Source organism: Thalassophryne amazonica, chromosome 8 (assembly GCF_902500255.1).
Source record: "Thalassophryne amazonica chromosome 8, fThaAma1.1, whole genome shotgun sequence".
NCBI classification, from domain to species: Eukaryota; Metazoa; Chordata; class Actinopteri; order Batrachoidiformes; family Batrachoididae; genus Thalassophryne; species Thalassophryne amazonica.
This window is the reverse complement of record NC_047110.1, coordinates 97985304-98010082: the sequence shown is the minus strand read 5'-3', so window position 1 is coordinate 98010082 and position 24779 is coordinate 97985304. Positions and strand designations below refer to the sequence as shown.

Here is a 24779-nt window from a genome sequence, read left to right as displayed (position 1 = left end):
CCTGTGAAAGAAGCAAACTCAGCAGAAAGAAGGTGGAGCTGATTGAGTAGAAAACAACACGGCCGGTTAAACGGTGTCAGTGTTTTATTGTTATACATCTCACATTACAGTAAAATGAACAGTTTCTCATGCTGTTGACCTCGTGTGTACATGACCGATATGGAAACAAGAATTACAATCGTACGACACGTGACGCTCTTTGTGCGTGTTGTTACGTTGGCTGTGTGACGTTGAGTGAAGTGACTCACAAACAGTTCGCCGATGCTGCTACGCAGCTGTGAATGATTCATCAAAGAAGGTGTCTGAGACAATTGTGCGAGTTGTGTACATTGCCTTTCCGTCTAACGTACACCTGTAAAGCAAACATTGTCTGAGGCCAGTGACAAGTAAACAGTGCAGTTAGAATCAACAGTTTAACTGCAGACAGTTGTCACACAGTATTTCAAAGCACGCATGTAGTCATTCAGCCAATACCGCTGACGTCCATAAAGCATCAAATCAGTCTCATTTACAAAAGGTTCCAAAAATCTAAGGGGCCACTTCTTAATCATTGTTAAATTTGCCTCCATCTGTCAGTCTGTGACCTGCAGAACTCCAGTCCTATTACTGCCAGGTTCTTCAAATTTACAGGGGGCATTCTTGGGTCACAGACCTTGGATGAGTTCAAAGATGGCTAACGTTGACCTGTTTTAAGTGGTTTAAAGGTCACATTCTTTCTACACACTTTTTCATTGGTTACATGCTTATACAACTGAGGGTAATTTAGCATTGCATTCTATTTTTTTTTTCCTGTTTTTTTTTTTTTTTTTTTAACCCATTGCATTTAAAACAAAACACACTTAATTTGCCTAATCTGCCAAATGTTAGCCACACTACAATTTTGGTAATGGTGTACCTATTTAGCACCCTAATTAGCATATACAGTCAACACAATTACCGTATTTTACAGAGTATAAGTCGCACCTGTTAAAAAAATGCCTATTAGCTCTTGGGATTTTTGTGCATTGTTGAACTGTACTTTTGATTATTGGCATTTATTCTTTTATTATTAGCATTTATTTTGTTTAGTGCTTTGATTGCTGGTAAAGTCCTATATAAATCATTATAGTTATTATTGATAATGAATGTGATTTTTGTGTGTGTGTGTGTGTATATAAGTCACACTGGAGTATGTCGCAGGGCCTCCCATATGAGTAAAAAACTCACTTCTACTCCAGAAAATACGATAATCAGTTACTGTGTATATGAAAGCTCATGTGAAGCATTGTTTATGATTGTTAAAACAATTTCTGCAAAATGAACACCTTAATTTAAATATTTTCTACATCAGACCATTTGTATCACCATAATATACTGATTATGAATTGTGTGTATGAAAAAGCACTCTGGAGTAAGAAGCACTTAATCTTTAATATGCGGCGGTATAAGCACCAAACGATCTAGTGTGTACCTAAGGTGTAAGTACCAAGTGTCCACTATTTATCATAGCATGCCTTTTAGTGGTGGGACATAAAAATGTCATGTGGCTGAAAACTACAAATGAGGGGCCTAATTTTGTGCTTGACAGATTAGTGTCCCTTTAAAGTGTTCCTCTGTTTTGGATACATTCCAGTACACTGCACAGCAGACCTAGACTCTTTGAAGATCAAAGCAAGGCACATTCTAAATTTTAAAATCAGGTCCCCACAACTCACTTTTGGAATGTGGCCATGATAAAATTGTGAACCACTGTAAAATTACACGAGGAAAGTATCAGTTTCAGGTGTTCCAACATGGAACAAATTATCAGTTTGGTCAGCAACACAATGGAATGACTAACTGGGACTACAGTGAAAAGACCAGGAGGATCCGTAGCTGGAACTCACATGTCCGTCTTGTCACGCTGCCTAAAGGAGGAGGAGACACACAGTTTGCTCAGCCGTTGCTGTGACATCACCAGAGCTTCACACACACACACATGCAAACAAAAGGTTCTTTGTTATCGGAGCAGACTGGAAAAGAAGCTCTTTAAAGCTGATCAATAAGTAAAAGTTCAACAGCAAAGACGCGTTGCACGTGAACACAGAAAGCTGAAGATCTCCTGCTCGTGAGCCAAGCAAATGTGAATGTTCGTGGGGCATACAGCTATAAAACACAAACGCACAAACTACTTGCTGGCTCAGAATGTATTTATATCAGTAGATGTCACATCAGCCAAACACACGGCAATAACACGCAACACTTAAAAAAAATAAACATACTTAAAACGACACTCCTTTGTAATTGTTCAAGGACAAACAGAACCTTCACATTCTAGTTTCCAGTGCTGTGGCATTGATGAATTAACCAGATTATGCAAATGTACCATGGGTTGTGGATGGCACTTTCTCAAAATGCCACACGGCGCTGGATATGTAAAATTTGTGGGTGCTGACGTGCACTTGGATGATTGCGAAGGAGTGTGTCCCTTTATGTACGATCACTGTGTACATCAGGAAACAGTCCAGTGGTGGACACGGTGCAGCATTCATGAATAAAAGTTGTATAACCACATTCATTGGCAAAATGAGCTGTCATTTAAAGGGGTCATATTGTGCAAAATACATTTTTAGTCCTAGCTTTTACAGCGACATATGGTTCTGGTTTCATGTTTTATAAATTCTTCATTTTTTGTGACTATGTGGAGAAGTTGCAAAAATTGGCCTGAAATGGTACATTTTAGTTTTCTGTGACATATGTAACAAAAGCCCATTTTGTGTTTTGTCACAACTCAGATTGCAACATATAGGAGGCCGTGGACTTTACCCGAGCGCCCTCTTGCGGCCATTTTTAGCCACTGAAAACGTCGCCAAACTTCATACAAATACATGTCATTTTGTCACTTTTCAAAGGGGTCGGACTCGTCAAAGTCAATTTAATGTACAATGGTTCATTTCAGGTCAGCTTGGTGTATAGATCTCATTGTTCCAGGCACTGATAGCTATCAGCTGGCTGTTGCAAGCAAGTTAGAGATGAAACCAAATCAGCTGATTTCAATAGATAATCAATACAGCCTGAGCACGTTTTTAGCGGGCGGCCAGTCGTGGAAGTTCGAATTCTCAGATTCAGATCTGCTACGTCGCTGGAAGTGATGTGTACCCGTGCCCTTCTATAGCTAGCTACACAATGGTGCATGCGTAAAATCACTGGAAGAGTGTCAGTTTGTGTCTCTTTACATGGACTCACATTTCAACTTTAAAATTTCAGAGGTTTTGTGAATATAGCTATCGTAAGACTGCCAAAGCTATAGGGAACTGTCAACAAGGCAAACTGCAACTATCAGTAAGTTTTGTTTCCTGGGATTTTGCCCAACTACCCAAGGAAAGAAGACAACTCCAAACTAATCACTCTTCCAATGATTTAACACCTATACACTGATGCATAGCAGTGTGGTGCATTGTGGGTAATGACAAAAAGTCAGAATTTCCAGCAAACAGCAGCTTGTTTTGGTTTAAAGCGACAGGCACAGAAATGGGTCTTTTCTTGTTTGGATGTAACACCCCTGTGTTTATGAGATGTGTTTGGCTACAAACTGTTTATAAGACAGATGCTAGCTCGCTGAATAACGTGTGCAGTACGACCCCTTTAACGACAACTGAAGCTAAATGTAATACAACAGTTCTGAAAACTCTCCGATCACGTCATGTGACTGATCGAATACAAAGAGTACATTATTTCACAGCACTGTGCATTTTAAAAGTGCATCAAGGTGAATATAATATTTAACAGCTTTTTTCTTGCTTCTTCCTCCTTAATCATCACTTTACCACTTAATATAGAATAACACAGTTATTAATATTTCACTTTCACCTCTCATGGTGACAATTCTAAAAATGAAAAAAGTTAATAATTTTGACTAATACACAGAGTTGTATTGCTTGCAATTAAAAAAGGCAAATAAATTGGCCAAAACCGTTCAGTTTGTGACTTCCATTAACAAAAGCATCATCGCAGAAGAGCTGAATCCATCAAATCATCCAAAAATGTTATAAATCAAAAAGGGAAAAAAAGCAGAATTCTTCTCATGATGAAAAATAAAACGAACTTCCCAAAATGAAGCAGATTTTAAGTGAACACTGGAGCCGTAGAGTCGATGAATTCCTTCTTGTGAAGAGTAGAGTGAATTTACAGAGCGACCAGCCGTCCTTATTCAGTCTTGATCCTCCACACAGGTGCAAACGCAGAAATGAATATTTCTAACCAAAAACAGGAATGAGTGAAGAATCAGAGGGCGATGACACCACGTATCCACCGAGCCACTTTGTCTGCTTCGACCAGTGCACGTTTCAAGTGCTGCCGTCACCAACATGTTGGAAACGGACTCTTTAGATCAGATGACACGTACAGAGCGACAGCAGGTGAGAGATGAAGTCCCAGCATGGAGGCAGTGTCTTCGGTTTGTTGCAATCATGGCCTTAAAGGCACAAATCTCCACGAGCATGTCAAGTGGACCAGGAGCTGCTCAGGAACAGCAGGGACTGTCTATAACCAGGGTGATATCAAGGCCATACACCTCGAGTAGGTCCTCCACAAAGGAGCGATCGCACTGGGGATCCAGCCCCATCGCCCTCATGTGATCACCAGTGAGGGTGGGATCAGTGCTGCCTGCTACCTCGGACAGGATCTGGAAGATGCGGTTATTCAGCTCCATGAAGAAGCTACAGTAAGGATGAAGAGACAGTGAGGCAGCATTAAAAGGTAATAAAGTTACACCTGTGATACTGAGGGGCTGTGATCGCCAACTCACAGAATGAAGAGATCCTCTTCATTTGATGTGCAGTCTCCATCCACCTCCTGAGAGTAAAGCAACATCTGCCTGGAGAAAAAAGCAGTGTACTACTTTGATGGTCCTTTATCTTTTATTCTTTTATGACCTCCGCTGGGGAGATTTTGCTTCCTAAGCAGTTTGTCTGTCTGTCAGCAGACAAACTCAAAAAGTTATGAACAATTCAAAATAGATTTTCTGTTGGCACAATGTTGAAGGGGAAAAAAGCTTTTAACACAACATTTTATTCAAGTTGTGTGTGCCTGAAACGTATTAGGTAGTAACAGTACCTATAGGCATGAAGACAGCAAGGACTATGGCAAGTTGACATTTGATCCTAATGACCTATACCTAGTTGACCTCACCTGGGCAATCAGCCTCAGTGATTGAAAATCAAAGTGCTTGACCTTGACCTGTGCCAGAACAAATTATTTCAGTGCAGTCTTGGGGCTAATCTTCATTGACATACAGACCAACAGACCTCAGCCCCATGAGATTGACCTTTAGCAAATTTGATCTAGTTTGGGCAATTTTGGGACGTATCTCCATTTTTGTGCCAAGTCTGTTGTAAATGGGACCAACAACAACAAAAAAGACCTTTGCCTCAATTGCCTTGAACCTAATGATCGACCTTCGGCCAATTTGGTCTCACCTGGACAATTCCAGGACCTTCCTCCATTTGCATTCCAGGTTTGATGCAAATTGGGGTGAAAAATGTCAATTTTAGCCCTTGAGTCCAATGACCTTAACCCTTAGGAAAAAAAAAAATTAGTTTATCATCCATGCCACATGCCGAAATTAGCCAGCATCAATTTTTTCTTTTCTTTTTTTTTTTATTTTGGTGAATTTCATGGACGGCGGTACAGTTGGTGCAAGAACTGGCATGTCCCCTAGGTGACGAGTAGGCTTTGGCCGAAGACGGCCGAAATTTACTGAGCTGTGCCTGGAACTTGCAGCTTGTTGTCATTGACAACCACACAGTCAGTTGGTCTGTCTCACTCACACACAGTATCCATGTTTATCACGCTACTAGCATGCAGCACACTGACTGTACTCAACACGGAAACAAGATTTATTTTACAAATATCTGATATTTTTACTTTCTTAATTGGTATGCAGGTGCTGTATGTCATTTTTCAAGTTTGAATTCATGTTGTATGTACCTGTTTCTAAGAAAGAAAAAAAAATCTGCTCTCCCACATCCCTTTTTTCCTGATGCCAAGGATGATAAACTAATGTTTTTTTTTTTTTATGAAGCCTTAGGGCCCTGTCCCACTGGAGAGAGGATTAATTAAGCATGAATTGAGTACACAAATCGTGGGCGTTCGTTGTCGTTCGCAACAAAAATGGCCAAAAACGACAAATGTCCCAGTATGAATTACGGATATTATTAATAATATATAGCGAATATATGATGAACAATCACGGTTATATAACGCATGTAGTGAGGAAACTGATCCGACACACTGAGATTATCACAGCAGTATTACGGGTGTATTATGAATGCATCGCGCACGTGTTGCGTGTGCACGGCATCTGCACTGCGGTCATAAAATAAGCGCACTCGGGCTGTCGGCATCACTATTCACACCAACAATACAGCCTCTGGAGCATTTGCTGGACTTGGACAAGTTGATCGCAGAGTTTGTTCATGTTGTCATGTGAAGGTTAACTGTTCATGAGTTTGGGGACCGGGAGGGGGGAAGCCGCTCGGGTGTGAGACTGTGTTTTTTTTTTTTTTTTTTGAGAGTGTCTCAGAAAACAGGCTTCAGCATGAGTTTACAGCAACTCTCCCTTTTGTTGGTGTTAAATAAAAGTCCTGGAGGAGACCCGATTGCAGCAGCTACGTCTTTGTGGATTTACACAGCCGGACCGGCACTGACTGGCAGGTATGTCGCTTTCTGCCACATACAAGGTCTATTAGAAAACTATCCTACCTTTTTATTTTTTAAAAAACTATATGGATTTGAATGACGTGCGATTACACCAATCATACTTGAACCCTCGTGCGCATGCGTGAGTTTTTTCACGCGTCGGTGACGTCATTTCCCTGTGGACAGGCCTTGAGTGAGATGTGGTCCCGCCCTCTAGGCTGAATTCCTTTGTTTCACACGCTGCTCGAGACGGCGCGCGTTGCTTTATCAAAATTTTTTCTGGACCTGTGAGGAATATCTGAGTGGACACTATTCGAGAAATTAAGCTGGTTTTCGGTGAAAAGTTTAACGGCTGATGAGAGATTATGGGGTGTTTCTGTCGCTGTAAGGACTTCCCACGGAGCAGGACGTCGCGCAGCGCTTCCAGGCGCCGTCGTAGGCCTGTTTCAACCTGAAAACATCCTAATTTAAGGCTTAATTCACCCAGGACGTCGTGAGAGAACAGAGAAGATTCAGAAGAGGCCGGCATGAGGACTTTATGCGGACATTCCACTGTTTAAGGACATTTTGTAATGAAAGACGTGCGCGCAAATTCACCGAGTCGTTTCTGTGACGACTCGGCGAATCTGTGTGCGCCGCGACAGGAAAAACACCTCCGTGTTGAAAACCATTTGTAAAATTCAGGCGGCTTTTGATGGCTTTCAACAAGTGAGTAACTGAGAAATTGTTTAACAGCTTGGGCATGTTCCAACTTGCCCGTTAAGGTTTCCAACTGAGGTGTTTTTCCTGTCGCGACCCCCCGCGGTCGGGTCCGGCCCGACATGCGACTCTGCCCGCACGTTCTTTCATTACAAAATGTCCGTTAACAATGGAATGTCCGAATAAACTCCTCATGCCGACTTCTTCTGAAAGTTCTCTGTTCTCTGACGACTTCCTGGGTCAACAGAGCCTGAAATGTGGAAGTTTTCAACTTGAAACGGCGAGACGCTGCCGCCTCGAAGCGCAGATCGCCGTCAGGCACCGTGGGCCGTCCTTACGGCGACATTACCAGACCAAAATCTCTCATCAGCCGTTAAAATTTTTACCGAAAACCAGCTGAATTTATCGAATGGTGTCCACTCAGTTGTGCCTTAGAGTTTTGAAAAAATTTTGATCAAACAAAGCAGCAGTCTCTGAGCCATTCCTAAACAATGAAAAAACGACGAGAGGGTGGGCCACTCCTCACTCAAAGACTGCCCACAGGCGAATGACGTAACCGACAGGCGTGAAAAAACTATCGCATGCCCACGAGGGTTCAAGCATGTCTGATGTAATCACACGTGATTCAAATCCATATGGTTTTTGAAAAAAATAATAAGGTGGGATACTTTTCTAATAGACCTCGTATAGTACTTTGGGTTTACGTGACGTGTTTGTTATGCATTCACAGATTGTCCGCAAATCAGCTGCAAAGCAGATGTTATAAAAACACTTCATTTGTGGCCAATCTGTATGCATTCGCTACAACATATTTTAGTTTGTGATATGGACATGATAGGCATGATATATATCTGTTTTACACACTGTCCCGGTCCGCTGCCAAGCTGCAAATCCCCGTCAGTTGCGGATATCAGCGGTTAACGGCAGATATACAACGCATAGAGTGAGTATGTATTGTGTATGAATTGAGTATATATGGAGTATGTAAGGCGGATGTTATATGCATCCAGATTTTTGAACAGCTCAAAAATCCTGGCTGCGGACATGCGTGCCTCTGCGGATGATCACGGTTGTGATCGGATGACGGCCGACTCATACAGGCATGTTACACGGATATTGCGGATGTTTGGCGAATATGGGCCAATTTTGTGCGCAGTCCATACGCAAATCCTCCTAAACACCAGTGGGACAGGGCCCTTAGCGATTAACCTTCAGTTAATTTGAGTTCATCTTGACAATTCCAAAACTCACCTACATATACGTATATGTACTACGTTTGGCATCAATTAGACTGATAAACAAATTTTGACCTATGACCCAATGCTCTGATTGACCTTTGGACAATTTGAGCTTGCCTGGGCAATTCCAGAACCCACCTCCATATATGTGCCAAGTTTGGTGTTTAAAAAAAAAAAAACTTGAATTTTGACCTTTGACCTCCAGTGATTGGCCTTCAGTTCATTTGGTCTTGCCTGGGCAATTCAAGAATTAAACATTATCTGTGTACCATGTCTGATGAACATCAGAGTGAAAAACATTTTGAATTTGGACCCCAATGACCTTGACCTCTGCCAAAACAAACCCTTTAAGGGGAATTCTGAGGTTGGCTGGCATCCACAGATCAAGTGTAATGGAAATTAGCCAAAGGACCTTGAAGGAGCTGGGGTCCAGACAGACAAACGTTTTTCAAATTATAGTAAAATGCACAGTACCTGAAGTGGTACTGATAACTGGTTTAAGATGGGGGGTGATACCCCTGTGACACTGTTCTCTCGGTGTGTTTGAGTGAAGTGTACCTTTGTTCACTCAGCTTCCTGTATTTCTCCTTATCTGCTGCATTCAATCGCAGCAACGACTGCAAACTGCTTCTATGCGTTTTTACATTCTGGTTATCGATGTAGACATCATAGAGGTTCTTCTTGTCCTCAAAAATCTTCTCTGTAGTGCCTTCAAAAACAGATAATGATTCACAGTTATTATTTTTGTAAAGGTTATTGATGGTCAAATCCTGCACGATGGATTAAGCATCACTCACAGGCAACATAAGACAGCTCCGTTTCCAGAGCAGTGATGTCCGCTATGTTGATGTAGAAAAAAGGACGTAACTCAGGCACTGAAATTCCAATTCCAGGTAAAGAGACGTTGGCCAGGCAGCAACAGCAATACACTGAAAGAGCACGAGAACAGAGTAAAAGAAGCAGCTTTGTTGAATTAAATTCTAAAGTAACCACCTGAACTTGTGGGTTTGAATGGCATAATTTCCTAAAGGGGGGGAAAAATGATTAAATCTAAGCTTATAAGTTTAAACATAGATATTTCAATAAAATCACTTCTACATTCTACGTGTCTCATTTTGAAATTTCACCAAAAATAAACGGTTTAGTAGCTCCAATTTCTGATAAATACTAAAACTTCTGCCCTCTCCAGCGCAACTGTGAAGCCTTGAATGACTCAGCTCAGACAGTCATGTGACAAAAATTCTGCAAACCTTTGCCTGAACTGTAGGCAGGAGCAGAAACGAGAGCAGGGAAAGAATGGAGACGAGACTGTCGAACAGAAAAAAACTATGTAGTAATAAGAATAAGAATAATAATAATAATAATAGCACTGTGATAGACTGGCATCCTGTCCATCATGTACCCCACCTCTTATCCAGTGACTGCTGGAAGAGGCTCCAGCCCCCCGTGACCCTTAACTGGAATAAGTAGGTATAAAGATAAATGAATGAAAAATAATAATAGAAATTAATATAATACATTATAACATCTACAGTGTATTATAGCCTGACTTGGAACGTGGAACTTTGAAAACATGTTGTGAGATTCCTACTTTTTCAATTTTTGTAAAATAAATTATCAAAGAAATTCAACTTACAAATTTTTGTCTTTTTTTTTGTTGTTGTTCTTGGCAGCATAATTATGTTATACCACAGAACTTTTTTGATTCCCATCTACTTCCATGATTGTACTATGTCCACAGGGGTGCAGCACTTGCAAGAGCAATGAAAAATAACCCTACTAAGAGTAAATATAACGCAATGCTAAAATTCCCTCAGCCGTATAAGCATAAAAACAGAAAACAGAATGTGACATTTTGACCTCTTAAAATAGGTCAAGGTTAGCCATCTTTGAACTTGTCCAAGGTCTGTGTCCCAAGAATGACCTCTGTGAATTTGAAGACCCTGGCAGTCATAGGACTGGAGTTATGCTGAGCAAAGACAGACGGACGGACAGACGGACGGACAGACAGATGGACGCCAAGTCTTCACAAAACCCAATGGCCATATTTTGGCCTCAAGTAAAAATGTGGCAGAAGCACAAATAAATAAATAAAAATAAATGTTAAAAATGCCCCAAAACTGTTTTGGATTCAGAAGGTTACAAGATGTGTGTGTGTGTGTTTGTTTCTCACCCCTGTAGCAGACCACACCAACAGGTGGAGGGGAGAAGATGAGGATACGCTTCCTAAGCAGTGCAAATTTCCACAGCACCATTATCTGCTCCCCGAAAAACTGGATGAACTGGGACATGCAGCCGGCTGGATGGGTGATCTGCAGGGAGCAAAGAGCGACAGGCACGTTTATCCTTGAAACATCCTGGTGTAACGCAAGACATGATCTGAAAATGAACAGGAGTACAAACACACTGTGCAAACGCTGCGGGTGGACGGTTGGACACTAATTTACCTTCATTTCTGGGTGCATACAGCGGTTAATGGCGGTGACACTCCATGCTGGACAAGCGGTGACGTGGCCGTTATCTGTGGGCGGAAGGACGGCCTTCTTATCCTCGTAAAAGGCCTCGAGGGGGGAATATTCACCAGGACTCTGTAACTGATGTCTAATGAACAGGAGGAAGAGGAGTATGACAGTCACGACGATGAATCCCCGAAGGTGAAAGAAGAATTAGACAAGTGTTCCCCAAATAATAAAGTAGATGGTGGTAAAAAGAATCATATTTGCTTAACTGTGTGTGTTTTGTTAAATGACATTTATTAAGTGACTGTTGCATATTTATGATCTGTCAATATTGGTCCATCAACAAATGTCAAAGTAGCTCATCATCATGGCAGGTTTTTTTTTTTTCTTTTAACTAAATCACTGAAGCAGTCATCCAAAACCGTAACCTGAGTGCTTAGAAAAGATTATTTACAGTAGTGTTACTGTAAAATAATAACAACAACAAGAATATATTTTTGTGTCTGTGACGTATGCCTGTAGGTGGTGTGAGGTATGTGACCGTGCTTTCTTATTACAGTGTGGAATTGTTTTCGTCATTTACCGTTATGTCCAAATTTATGCAGGAATAAAATACTTGAAAAGTGCAGCATGTTTTTTTATGTTCTGCAGTATTATTGATCCGAGTAACTTAACCTCACATAAACAGCATTATAGATTTCTAAGAGCTACAAGAGAGTCTCAATTTATCCACACTGTACTTCACATTAGTGTTGTGTGGGCCGCTGAAGAGGAGGTACTGCTGGCCCACCACCACTAGAGGGCGCCCTGCCTGGAGTGCGGGCTCCAGGCACCGGAGGGCGCTGCCACCTTACGGGAGCAGCCAGGATGACAGCTGTCATCTATCACTGGAGACAGCTGATCCCAATCACTGAGGAGGTATATCAGCAGGACGGCATCTCCACCTCATTTGCCGAGATATCGCTCTACCAAGGAGGTAACGAACTCAGCCAGCCCTTCATCATTTGTGAAAGGAATGTATTTGATAAGTATCCTAGTTACTAGACAGTGTTGTTTTCTGATTAGAGGTGGAGGTGGTGTTTTCCACCCCACGTGTTGTTGGGTGCAGCCGCACCCACGTCTGACTGTGTCTGTTCCTCGCCAGCAGTACCGGATCCGACGAGCGGAGGCAGAGACCACCTGGGAGTTCGGGACTTGGCGGTTCCAGTATTCCCGGGGTTCGGTGGCAGAGGAAATCGGGTGGTTCCGGTTCGTCTTGGACAGACGTCTCCTATCATCGAGCCTGCCCACACGACACCGTTGGAATTTAACTTGAGACCGAAATTGTAATTTGTTGTATTTGTTGTGCGTGTTCACAACAGTAAAGCCTTGTTATTTGACTTTCTTCATTGTCCGTTCATTTGCGCCCCCTGTTGTGGGTCCGTGTACTGACACTTTTCCAACAGGATATCTCGGCCAACGTCATGGATCCCGAGGGGCGTCAACCGGCTGTTGAACGGCCAATGGAAGAACAGGACGCGCAGGCGTCCGCAGGAGGGGTAATCGGTGAGTTGCAGCGGATCCTCACCGCTTTCACGACTCGGTTAGATTTGATGACCGAGCAGAACGTCCTCCTGAACCGCAGGGTGGAGGCTCTCGCCGCGCAGGTGGAAGCGCGCCCTCCGGGCGCCGCTGCGGCTCTCCCTCCCGTAGACCCTGTGCGTAACATAGACGTTCCACTGGTTGTTCAACGACCTCTCCCACCTTCCCCGGAAGCATACATAAGCCCCCCAGAGCCATACGGAGGCTGTGCGGAGACGTGCGCGGATTTTCTGATGCAGTGCTCACTCGTCTTCGCACAGCGTCCCGTCATGTATGCGACCGATGCTAGTAAAGTAGCTTATGTAATAAACCTGCTTCGCGGTGAGGCACGCGCTTGGGCTACAGCGCTCTGGGAGCAGAATTCACGGCTCCTTCTGACATACGATGGGTTTGTAAGGGAGCTCAGAACCGTGTTCGATCACCCTAATAGGGGCGAGACCGCTTCAACCGTGCTACTGTCAATGAGACAGGAGAGTCGGAGCGCAGCTGCCTATGCAGTCGACTTCCGCATTGCGGCTGCGAGGTCCGGCTGGAATAGCACTGCCCTCTGCGCCGCCTTTGTAAACGGACTGTCTTTGGTTCTCAAGGAGCACCTGGTGGCTAAGGATGAACCGCGGGATTTAGATGGGCTCATCGATCTCGTCATACGGTTAGACAACCGGTTAGAAGAACGTCGGCGGGAACGAGACGAAGGGCGTGGCCGGGCACGCGCCGTCCCTCTCCCTTCCGGTTCCGACCACGCTCCGCCTTCCCCACGCTCCACGGCCCCTGCGCTCCGTGGGGCCACAGCTCCCCCTGCTGACGAAGCTATGGACACGAGTAGGGCAACATTTAGGGCACCAGATGCACAGAGGAGACGGGCCCACGGAGCTTGTTTTGTTTGTGGTGCAATAGAGCACCATATGAGAGACTGCCCCGAGCGGTTAAACTCCAACGCCCCGCCCCTAGAAACTGGGCTAGGGGTGGGCCGAGACATTCACGTGGGACACACCCACATTGCCACACGACTCCCAGTTACAATCCTTTATGAGGCTGTAACCCTGAAGGCCCCAGCACTGGTGGACACGGGCTCTGAGGGGAATCTGCTGGACAGCAGATGGGCTAGGGAGATAGGGCTCCCTCTGGTGGCGCTTACCTCGCCTGTGCAGGTTCAGGCACTAGATGGCTCCCTACTCCCTCCGATCACGCATAAGACACCACCTGTAACTCTGGTGGTGTCGGGAAATCACCGAGAGGTGATCGAGTTTTTTGTGACTCAGGCCACCTCCCGTGTGGTTTTAGGATTTCCCTGGATGTTGACGCACAATCCCCGGATTGATTGGCCGTCCGGGGTAGTGGTTCAGCGGAGCGAGACCTGCCATCGGGTGTGTTTAGGTTCCTCGGTTCCTCCCGGCTCCCAAGCTAAGGAGGAGGTCAGAGTCCCGCCCAATCTGGGGACGGTGCCGGTGGAGTACCACGACCTTGTCAACGTGTTCAGCAAGGATCTGGCGCTCACACTTCCCCCCCCACCGTCCGTATGATTGTGCCATTGATTTGGTTCCGGGCAGTGAGTTTCCGTCCAGTAGGCTGAATGAGATCACGGTTCGCAACCGATACCCGTTGCCCCTGTTGGATTCGGTGTTCACACCCCTGCATGGAGCCCAAATTTTCACCAAGCTCGATCTTAGAAACGCGTATCATCTGGTTCGGATCCGGAAGGGAGACGAGTGGAAAACGGCATTCAACACCCCCTTAGGTCACTTTGAGTACCTGGTCATGCCGTTCGGCCTCACAAACGCCCCCGCGACGTTCCAAGCATTAGTTAATGATGTCTTGCGGGATTTCCTGCACCGGTTCGTCTTTGTATATCTAGACGATATACTCATCTTTTCTCCGGATCCTGAGACTCATGTCCGGCATGTACGTCAGGTCCTGCAGCGGTTGTTGGAGAACCGGCTGTTTGTGAAGGGCGAGAAGTGTGAGTTCCACCGCACCTCTTTGTCCTTCCTGAGGTTCATCATCTCCTCCAACTCCGTCGCACCTGATCCGGCCAAGGTTGCGGCGGTGAGAGACTGGCCCCAACCCACAAGCCGTAGGAAGTTGCAACAGTTCCTAGGCTTTGCTAATTTCTACAGGAGGTTCATTAAGGGCTACAGTCAGGTAGCTAGCCCCCTGACAGCCCTGACCTCAACAAAAGTCCCCTTCACCTGGTCGGATTGGTGCGATGCCGCATTCAAGGAGTTGAAACGGCGCTTCTCGTCTGCACCTGCTCCCTGTGCAGCCCGATCCTAGTCGCCAGTTACTGGTTGAAGTGGACGCCTCGGACTCAGGGATAGGAGCCGTGCTGTCCCAAAGCGGGAAGACCGATAAGGTCCTTCACCCGTGTGCCTATTTTTCCCGCAGGTTGACCCCAGCCGAACGGAACTATGACGTCGGCAATCGAGAGCTCCTTGCGGTGAAAGAGGCTCTTGAGGAGTGGAGACATCTGTTGGAGGGAACGTCCATGCCATTCACGGTTTTCACTGACCACCGGAACCTGGAGTATATCAGGACCGCCAAGCGGCTGAATCCCAGGCAGGCCCGCTGGTCACTGTTCTTCGGCCGTTTTGACTTCCGGATCACCTACCGTCCCGGGACCAAAAATCAAAGATCGGATGCTTTGTCCCGGGTACATGAAGAAGAGGTCAAAACGGAGCCGTCGGATCCCCCGGATCCCATCATCCCGGAGTCCGCTATCGTGGCCGCCCTCACCTGGGACGTGGAGAAGACCGTCCGGGAGGCCCTGACACAAGACCCGGACCCCGGAACCGGACCGAAGAACAAACTTTACGTCCCACCAGAAGCCAGGGCTGCAGTTTTGGACTTCTGTCACGGTTCTAAGCTCTCCTGTCATCCTGGGGTGCGAAGAACCGTGGCAGTCGTCCGGCAGCGCTTCTGGTGGGCGTCCCTGGAGGCCGACGTCCGGGGTTACATCCAGGCCTGTACCACCTGCGCCAGGGGCAAAGCCGACCACCGCAAGACATCGGGGTTGCTGCAGCCGCTGCCCGTGCCTCATCGCCCCTGGTCTCACATCGGCCTGGATTTTGTCACGGGTGTTCCGCCGTCCCAGGGAAACACTGTCATCCTCACGATAGTGGACCGATTCTCCAAGGCGGCCCACTTCGTGGCCCTCCCGAAGCTACCAACGGCCCAGGAGACAGCGGACCTCCTAGTCCACCACGTCGTCCGTCTGCATGGGATACCATCAGACATCGTCTCTGATCGCGGTCCCCAGTTCTCCTCGCATGTTTGGAGGAGCTTTTGCCGGGAACTGGGGGCCACGGTCAGTCTCTCGTCCGGGTATCACCCCCAGACCAACGGACAAGCAGAACGGGCCAACCAGGTGATGGAGCAGACCCTACGCTGTGTGACAGCCGCGCACCCGACGGCCTGGAGTACCCACCTGGCCTGGATCGAGTACGCCCACAACAGCCAAGTGTCATCAGCCACCGGCCTCTCCCCTTTCGAGGTGTGCTTGGGGTATCAACCCCCGTTGTTTCCGGTGGTTGAGGGGGAGGTCGGTGTGCCCTCGGTCCAGGCCCACCTACGGAAGTGCCGTCGGGTGTGGCGTGCCGCCCGTTCTGCTTTGTTGAGGGCCCGGACGAGGGCGAAGAACCATGCAGACCGGCGGCGGGCCCCGGCTCCCACGTATCGTCCTGGGCAGGAAGTGTGGTTGTCCACCAAGGACATTCCCCTTCAAGTGGACTCCCCAAAACTGCAAGAACGATACATCGGCCCGTACAAAATACTCAAGGTCATCAATCCCCACGTTTCCAGGATTAAACCCCATCACACCTCACCCCTCTGCACTCCGGGTCCGGCGCCACCTCCTGCCCGGATCATCGACGGAGGGCCGGCTTGGACCGTACGCCGGCTCCTCGACGTCCGACGGATGGGCCGGGGTTTTCAGTATCTGGTGGACTGGGAAGGGTACGGCCCCGAAGAACGCTCCTGGGTGAAGAAGGGCTTCATCCTGGACCCGGCCCTCCTGGCCGACTTCTACCGTCGCCACCCTGACAAACCCGGTCGTGCGCCAGGAGGCACCCGTTGAGGGGGGGGTCCTGTTGTGTGGGCCGCTGAAGAGGAGGTACTGCTGGCCCACCACCTCTAGAGGGCGCCCTGCCTGGAGTGCGGGCTCCAGGCACCGGAGGGCGCTGCCACCTTACGGGAGCAGCCAGGATGACAGCTGTCATCTATCACTGGAGACAGCTGATCCCAATCACTGAGGAGGTATATCAGCAGGACGGCATCTCCACCTCATTTGCCGAGATATCGCTCTACCAAGGAGGTAACGAACTCAGCCAGCCCTTCATCATTTGTGAAAGGAACGTATTTGATAAGTATCCTAGTTACTAGACAGTGTTGTTTTCTGATTAGAGGTGGAGGTGGTGTTTTCCACCCCACGTGTTGTTGGGTGCAGCCGCACCCACGTCTGACTGTGTCTGTTCCTCGCCAGCAGTACCGGATCCGACGAGCGGAGGCAGAGACCACCTGGGAGTTCGGGACTTGGCGGTTCCAGTATTCCCGGGGTTCGGTGGCAGAGAAAATCGGGTGGTTCCGGTTCGTCTTGGACAGACGTCTCCTATCGTCGAGCCTGCCCACACGACACCGTTGGAATTTAACTTGAGACCGAAATTGTGATTTGTTGTATTTGTTGTGCGTGTTCACAACAGTAAAGCCTTGTTATTTGACTTTCTTCATTGTCCGTTCATTTGCGCCCCCTGTTGTGGGTCCGTGTACTGACACTTTCCCAACAATTAGTGACTTAAAAAGCATAGTGTTACCTCCACTAATGAAGTTAGAGAAGGTTATGTTTTTTTGCCCATGTTTGTTTGTTTATCTGTTGTGAACAGCCTGGAGCCCACAATTTTTCATATATCCCTATGACACTTTTACTGAAGATTCATATCCTCATAGGCAAGAACTGATTCAATTTTCTGGGTCAAAGGTCAAAGTCAGGAAAAATCTTGGAAAAACTCCTATCTAAAATTCATATTCCTATTTTTAGCTATGTCCTTCAGCCTCTTTGGCAGTAATCTCTGCTGCTGGAATATAATTTCCAGTTAAATGTATCTTGTTACAGTTTGACATAAATGGAAAAAAAATTAATACTGTCTGTGAACTGTTCAGTAAATAGCCTTACGATTTGCATGCCTTCCTTAGAAAAAATATCCAAGCTTTAGTAGTCACGGAACTATGAGGTCAGTGTGCAAAAATAAAGGTTATAAAATAATCATTCTTTATAATGTGAGGTTTAAAAAAAAAAAATCCTGATATTGATTGGGGTCATCTTGCAAAGTTCTGGTGTGCCAATAATTATCTCATACACACACACACACACATTTTATATATATATAAATTTTTCACCCACTAGGAGTATAAGTTGCTTTTTCTTTTTCTTTTTTTTTTTTTTACTACTTCGGGAGATCCTGTGACTTATACTCGGGTGTGACTTTTATACAGAAAAATCACACATCTTGTATTAATAATAATAATAATTATTATTATTATTATTATTACAGTGACTATATAGGACTTTCACAGGAATCAAACCACTAAACAAAATAAACTCTAATAATAAAAGCAAAAATGCCAGTAATAAAAAGTACACAACAACAATGCACAAAAACCCCAAATTAAAGAGCTGATAATACAGAAAAAGTTGTGACTTATATATGGGATGTTTCCTCTTCAAGAGGCATTTTTTAACAGGAGTGACTTATACTCTGCAAAATACGTATTCTGATTATACAAAAGTGGTATATCTGCATTTATTTCTTAACGTATTTGAAACTGTGATTAAAATATCAGGCTGCAGCATGAGTAGCATCTTTATGGAAACTGACTAAACGTGCATTTAAAGGTGACACCCCCCCCCCCCAAAAAAAAAAAAAAAAGATAGAGCGTTAATGTGCATATAAGAGCATGAACAGATGCTACACAGCATGACGACAGGACGTACGGCCGACGTGGGGATGGAGAGGTTGCCCTTGGCTACACCTCGAGGGAATCATAATTCCAACAGCAATTCAGCAGGTGCTGGCTGATGAGCCGTAAATAAATGAATGCTGCCCTCATTGGAGCCTCATTTCTATCCTCGAACAGTGTCTGTCTCATATTTATGGAAAACCAAAGAGGAGCGAAAGCAAAGGAGCTGATTTACACATGAGAAGACAGCTAGTTTATCTCCACATCTGCATGGACACCTGAAACAAAACCTGCAGAACTCTGGCTTCATGTTTAATGGATGAGACGTGTAATATAGAAACAGGAAGAGGAGGAGACAAATAAAGCAATGCGTGTGTGTGTGTGTGTGTGTGTGTGTGTGTGTGTGTGTGTGTGTGTGTGTGTGTGTGTGTGTGTGTGTGTGTGTGTGTGTGTGTGTGTGTGTGTGTGTGTGTGAACACGGTTGATTTGGGGGAAAAAAAACAAACATACAGTAAAGAGAACATGCTGCTGTTCCAGACCACAGATCCTTTGGCTCAGTCGTTTCCATTTAGTCGGGTTGCTGTGTTCAGGTCCTTTGCTGTTTCTTCCATCTTCACACTTTCAGCAACAACTTTGTGTCTCTTCATCATCCTGACCCCAACGGAGGCCACTCCTCCATCTCCTCTTCTCTTTACACATTCTTTTTCTTACATCCATATTTCAGCACCCCCCACCCCCACCTCCATTTCCAAATATATCCTACAATGTAGACTGTTTCTGTGGTGTTGTCAGCATGTTGCGCTGTTTTTCCAATATAAGCAAACTCCGCCTCCTTTTCATCTGGGTCCAATTAATACGCCAAAAGCTGCAAACCAGGCAGAGAGAAAAGATGCAAACAAAGCAAAGAATCGGTGGCTCACAGTGCCCCTTACCTGACTTGGTTTTCCAGAAAGTGCATGTAGCGGTAAAGCAGAGTGTAGGATGGAGACAGAATTCCTACAGATTTCATCCTGGCTCCTCGCTCCAGCTCGCTGTCCACGGGCATGTTGGAGAAACAGGCCAGCCCAAAGTAAACGCCTTTACGGAAATATCTGCCCACAGGCAAAACAAAAAGCAGGAGGAAAAACAGCATTATGTTTTTGCTTACATTTGTTTGTTCTTAATCATTTCTAAACAAACTTTGCAGAAATTTTGTAGGATGGTACATTTTCTGCCGCTTCTCCGGGTCTGGATCGTAGTGGCAGTAGACCAAGCAGCTCAACCCACACTTCCCTGTCCTCAGCCAAGTACTGTAACTCTTCCTTGGGGATCTCAAGGTGTTCCCAAGCCAACTGGGGAACATACTGTCATCCCTCCAGCATGTCTTGGGTGTTCCCTGGGGCCTCCTCCCGGTTGGATGTGCTTGGAAGATCTCCCTAGAGAGGTGACTGGGGGGGCATCCTCACCAGATGCCCGAACCACCTCAGCTGGCTCCTTTCAATGCAAAGAAGCAGTGCTTCTACTCCAAGTCCCCCCTAGATAGTCAAGCTTCTCACTCTGTTCAGGGGTGTTAGCCTAGGTACTTGACAGAGGAATGTTATTTCCACCACTTGTACCCGTGAGTGTGCTCTTTTGGTTATGATGACCACAAGTGAGGATAGGAGAGTAAATTGACAGGTAAAGTGAGACTCTTGCCTGCTGGCTTGCCTCTTTCTTCACCATGACTGTCCACAAAGCATCAGATGACGCCCCAATAAGTCTGTCTACACAATCCAACTTACCCCCACTTATGAACAAGACCCTGACATACGTAAACATGGACACTTACTTGGGGCAATAACTCTGAGGGGACAATCCACCCTTTTCTGACAGAGGACCATGGTCTCAGAATTGGAAGTACTGATCCTCATCCCAGTTGCTTCACACGTGGCCTCAAACCTACCCAGTGTGCAACGAAGGTCACTGCCTGATGAAGCCAACAGAACCACATCATCCGCAAAAAGCAGAGATGCAATTGTGAGGTCAATGCACTGGACACCCACCAGTCCCTGATTATGTGCCTTGAAATCCCATTCATGAACAACACAAAACAGGACTGGTGGAAGCAGACTAGTCTGTTTAATAAAGAAACAATCTAAAGAGTTTATGTGCTGAGTATTATCCCTGTCATTTATAGCTGATAACCAAAACATTCTCCACAATTATTTGTTAATATTTTTTCACTGTGGCGCACTGTGTTACAGTACATGCACTTTGTCCCACTGGAAATAAAAATACACGTGCAGAGAATGACAACAGCAAATTGGCAGTGCAACAAAGTTTCCTCATTATCGCAACACTTGTTCCTCTTTTAATTAATTGTGACAAAGAAGGCCGTTAGTGCAGGGTGCAGCAGGCAGAAGGAAAACGACACTAAAAATACACTTCACTTCCTTCAAGAGTTCAGCTGTGTGTTAGTTGGTTAGTAACATATAGACAATGAAATGTATGCATCAGTTTATATACTTTAAATAAAAAGGCCAGAATATAAAATATTTTGTTTTAAAAAATGAAAAGGATTTAAGAATGAGTAGTGGAAATGATGTGCATCAACAATCAATTATGTTGTCCAGGGGCACTGTGAGGTTTCAATCAGGCCCTGCCTGGTAGGCCAAGCCTTGACAAATTGGTCCCATGTGAGGAGAAAGACAAAGGGCAATAATGTTGGAGTCACCTTGCCAGAATTAGGGAAACATGGGGCCTCTTCCTAGAGTCTGGATTGGGGGTCCAGTGGACTGTGGGCATGTGCAGTGTACAGGGACAAATGCCTACATGGACTGGCATTCAGTCTTAATGTTAATTAATGCACTTTTACTGTAAAGTTTTACTGTCTTTGGTCTTGTACAGTTATAATTTTAACTGAAGGATAATTCAGCCTTGACACAGGGTCTGTCTTTGTTCTACAAACTTTTTTTTAACTGGGACTGAACAGATCATGAAGACAGGACCTCTTGGCCCTGAGGGACACCTACATGAAGTCATTGGTGATCCGATGGGAGCCGCTGGCCATCGCCTTGAATTCTACTCCATCTAGATTGATGTCATGAGGCAAAGACCACTCCACCATGTTTCCTGCCAGTCACAGACAAAATAAAGCATGAGCTGGTTCAGTGTTAGTTCCCCTTAATGTTGACAACTTTCATTCTGACCACTTCCTACAACTATATGTAGAAGCAAAAATTCTATGAGAGCCTGGCACTACATTAAACTGAAAACAATGACACTGCAGGGAGGTGATGGCCTCGTGGTTAAGCGCTGGGCTTGAGACCATGAGGATCCTTGGTTCAAACCCCAGCCTCACCGGAAAAATCACTAAGGGTCCTTGGACGTGGAACTTAATCCAAGTTATCACGGTGTGTAGTGAGCGACTTGCATGGTAGCACCCTGACATCGGTGTGTGAGTGGGTGAATGTGAAGCATTACTGTAAAGTTACTGATATAGTAGCTGGAAAAGCACAATATGAATGCAGTCCATTTACCATTTACTGATATTCCCACCATCATTGTTGGGTTGCAAAAAATGTAAATTTGGAGAAATGTATTTTTTTAATGTTTGGGGCCTGTGACTACACAAGTTTAGAAATTGCTCTTAAATAGAGTCCCAAACCATGACTCAGCTAGTATAGATTACAACAAATTCAGGAGCATAGGGGGCACTGATGTTTTGGATTCCAACCCCATAATGCTGATAACCTTGAATTATTATTGAATTACCATTTACCTTGTAATGAATTTAAAATTTCTTTCATATTTTCAAAGTTCTGAGTAGTGTTGTCAAAAACCTGCCAAATAGGTCTTAGCATACAACATACATAATGTTAAATACAAAAACTCAGAGAAAACTATACTTATTATCTAGAACATTATTGGACATGTTTCTCTCCACCAGGTGTGTAACAATACACTAGCTACACAAAAGAATATACATCAAAATTTGATATCTATCATGATACACATCCCAACTAAGGTTAAAGGAGTGAAAGCATCACAGTATCAAACACACACACACACACACACACATCTTCAACCGCTTAATCCAATTAAGGGTCGCGGGGGGCTGGAGCCTATCCCAGCAGTCATAGAACGTGAGGCGAGGTACACCCAGGACAGGACGCCAGTCTGTCACAGGGCCACAAACAGACAAACACAGTCACACCCACTTGCACACCTACAGACAATTTAAAGATTCCAATCCATCTGACCCGCATGTCTTCGGATGTGGGAGGAAACCGGAACACCCAGAGGAAACCCACACAAACACGGGGAGAACATGCAAATTCCACACAGAAAGGCCACAGGTGGCAATTGAAGCCATGACCTTCTCACTGTGAAGCAACAGTGCTAACAAGTAAGCCACCATGCTGCCCCAGTATAATATAATATTAAGATGCTTGCCAGGGATGATTATCAATTTTGTTGATGAAATTTTCATATTCCCAGTTTCCATCAAATGCATCATGAACAATGAACTTTGTGTGCTTCCTCAACAATAATATACCACATGAATAAATGTGTTTTGTAATACCTTGCATTTCAACTCAAAGTATTTTTAAATCAAGAAAGAAATCAAATATATGGTGACAAAATGTCAATCTAGTTTAGCCCTGAAATGCACATCTTGCACAGTTTGTGAACCAGAGCAGTCAGATTCTCCTTATGATTTATATTTATATATTTATGTATTTATTTATTTATTTTACAACAGAATGGAAAGTTGTTGGTGTCTCAGCTGCTGAGCAACCTTACAAATTATTTAAATTTTTTGATTTGATTGATTTAGCAATAAAATATGTGTACATAACAACAATGTGGTATATAAAATTGACAAGGAGAGTACAGAAAAGCACAAAACTTATTTGTATTGTGGTTTTCCAAAAACAGGCTTTGGGTTTAAATTTTGTGAAATACATAAAAAAAATTTGGAAATTGTGACAAAGCTTCTGCACCACAATTTTGCACAACTGTGGTACTCTAGTACAGTAGCACAAATCCCATGTGGTCCAGGTACAGTAATACTGTCTGCTAAACAGTAAAACTAGCTGCTGGTACCCCTTCTAAAAATAAAAAAATAAAAAAATCGAATACGCCCCTTTACATTTTATATACATTATATCACCTGAAAGTTATAAACTGTTCAACGTGAAAATATTATAACGACGTACCTGATCTTGTGTCGAAGGTAACCACGAACACGGCCACTATTTGGTCTTTTTCCTCCCACTGATGTCTCACCGACAGGCCGGGGAAGGGCACATCCCAGCCGGGCCCGGACAGCTCCACGGGCAGCCGTGCCGGGCTGCAGTCCCCGCTGTGGATCCTCCTGGCCGGGCTGCAGGTGACGGCGGTGCCGTTCCGCCGGCTGTCCGTCGCTTCGCCTGCCGCTGTGCTCTCGGCTGACACCGGCGGAGAACTTTTCGTGTCCTTCGCCTTTTTCGGCTGTGCTGGAGGGATCTCCTCCCAGTCCAGGAGCGGGGCACGATCCGACTGCTCCACCATGTCGCAGATGGGAACGAAGAAAATGGATTTAAAAAAACACACACCAGAAAGCTCCGATACGTCGAGCCGAATTAAACACGATTTTAGAGCCTGATCATGGTCGTAAGAAGCTGACTTTTCTCTCGGTCTGTAATCCGGATTCCTGTCACATCCACTGACGAGCTGTTTTCCTCCTCTGTTGTGATGACGACACCGATTTCCGTCCACGTGTCTGCATAAATTATCATTTCATAGTGGTACCATAATGTTGGCGGTTTTTTTTTAACCCCTTAATAAACAGCCACATTTTTTTAATCACACGACTGTGGAAATCCAAGTGAATTAAACCTGTGCTATTCCCTTATATAATGTTTTGTAAAGCTAAAAAATAAAAATAAAAAAGTCCACTCACTGAATCTTTTCAGGCTAACCTATTTATTTTCTGTTGTGTATAATTAGTTTTATGCTTTTAGCTTGTTTTAACTATCTCATTGTTTGTGGATTTTTTTCCCCACCTGACATTTTGATTTTAAATTGTTCTTACGGGTGATATATAAATTATCATTATTATTATTATTATTATTATTATCGATGATCACAATTTTATGTCTCTTTGAAGTATCAGGTGTATGCTGTTTATTAGCCAATCAGAGCGATCGTAGCGTCATTTATTTAAACCGGAAGCTGGTTAAAGACGTGAAATATA

The 24779-nt window shown here is 44.9% G+C and overlaps 1 protein-coding gene across 2 annotated transcripts; it reads right to left on the bottom strand.

Moving 5' to 3' along the window:
- Window positions 1-817: 817 nt before the first annotated feature.
- dennd11 (DENN domain containing 11) lies at window positions 818-24287 on the bottom strand. 2 transcript variants are annotated; one of them, XR_004562314.1, is made up of 10 exons: window positions 23761-24287; window positions 21571-21670; window positions 19513-19671; window positions 11042-11195; window positions 10768-10906; window positions 9392-9523; window positions 9153-9303; window positions 4766-4834; window positions 1630-4676; window positions 818-1592 (listed from the first exon to the last, which is right to left on the bottom strand). XR_004562314.1 is itself a non-coding variant. In XM_034177049.1 (9 exons), exons 1-9 carry the CDS (start codon window positions 24092-24094, stop codon window positions 4481-4483), a joined length of 1434 nt encoding a protein of 477 aa, XP_034032940.1. In that variant the 5' UTR covers window positions 24095-24287; the 3' UTR covers window positions 818-4480. The 2 variants fall into 2 exon arrangements, 1 of the variants encoding a protein (XP_034032940.1); XM_034177049.1 differs by having other exon boundaries at window positions 818-4676.
- Between the last annotated feature and the right edge of the window lie 492 nt (window positions 24288-24779).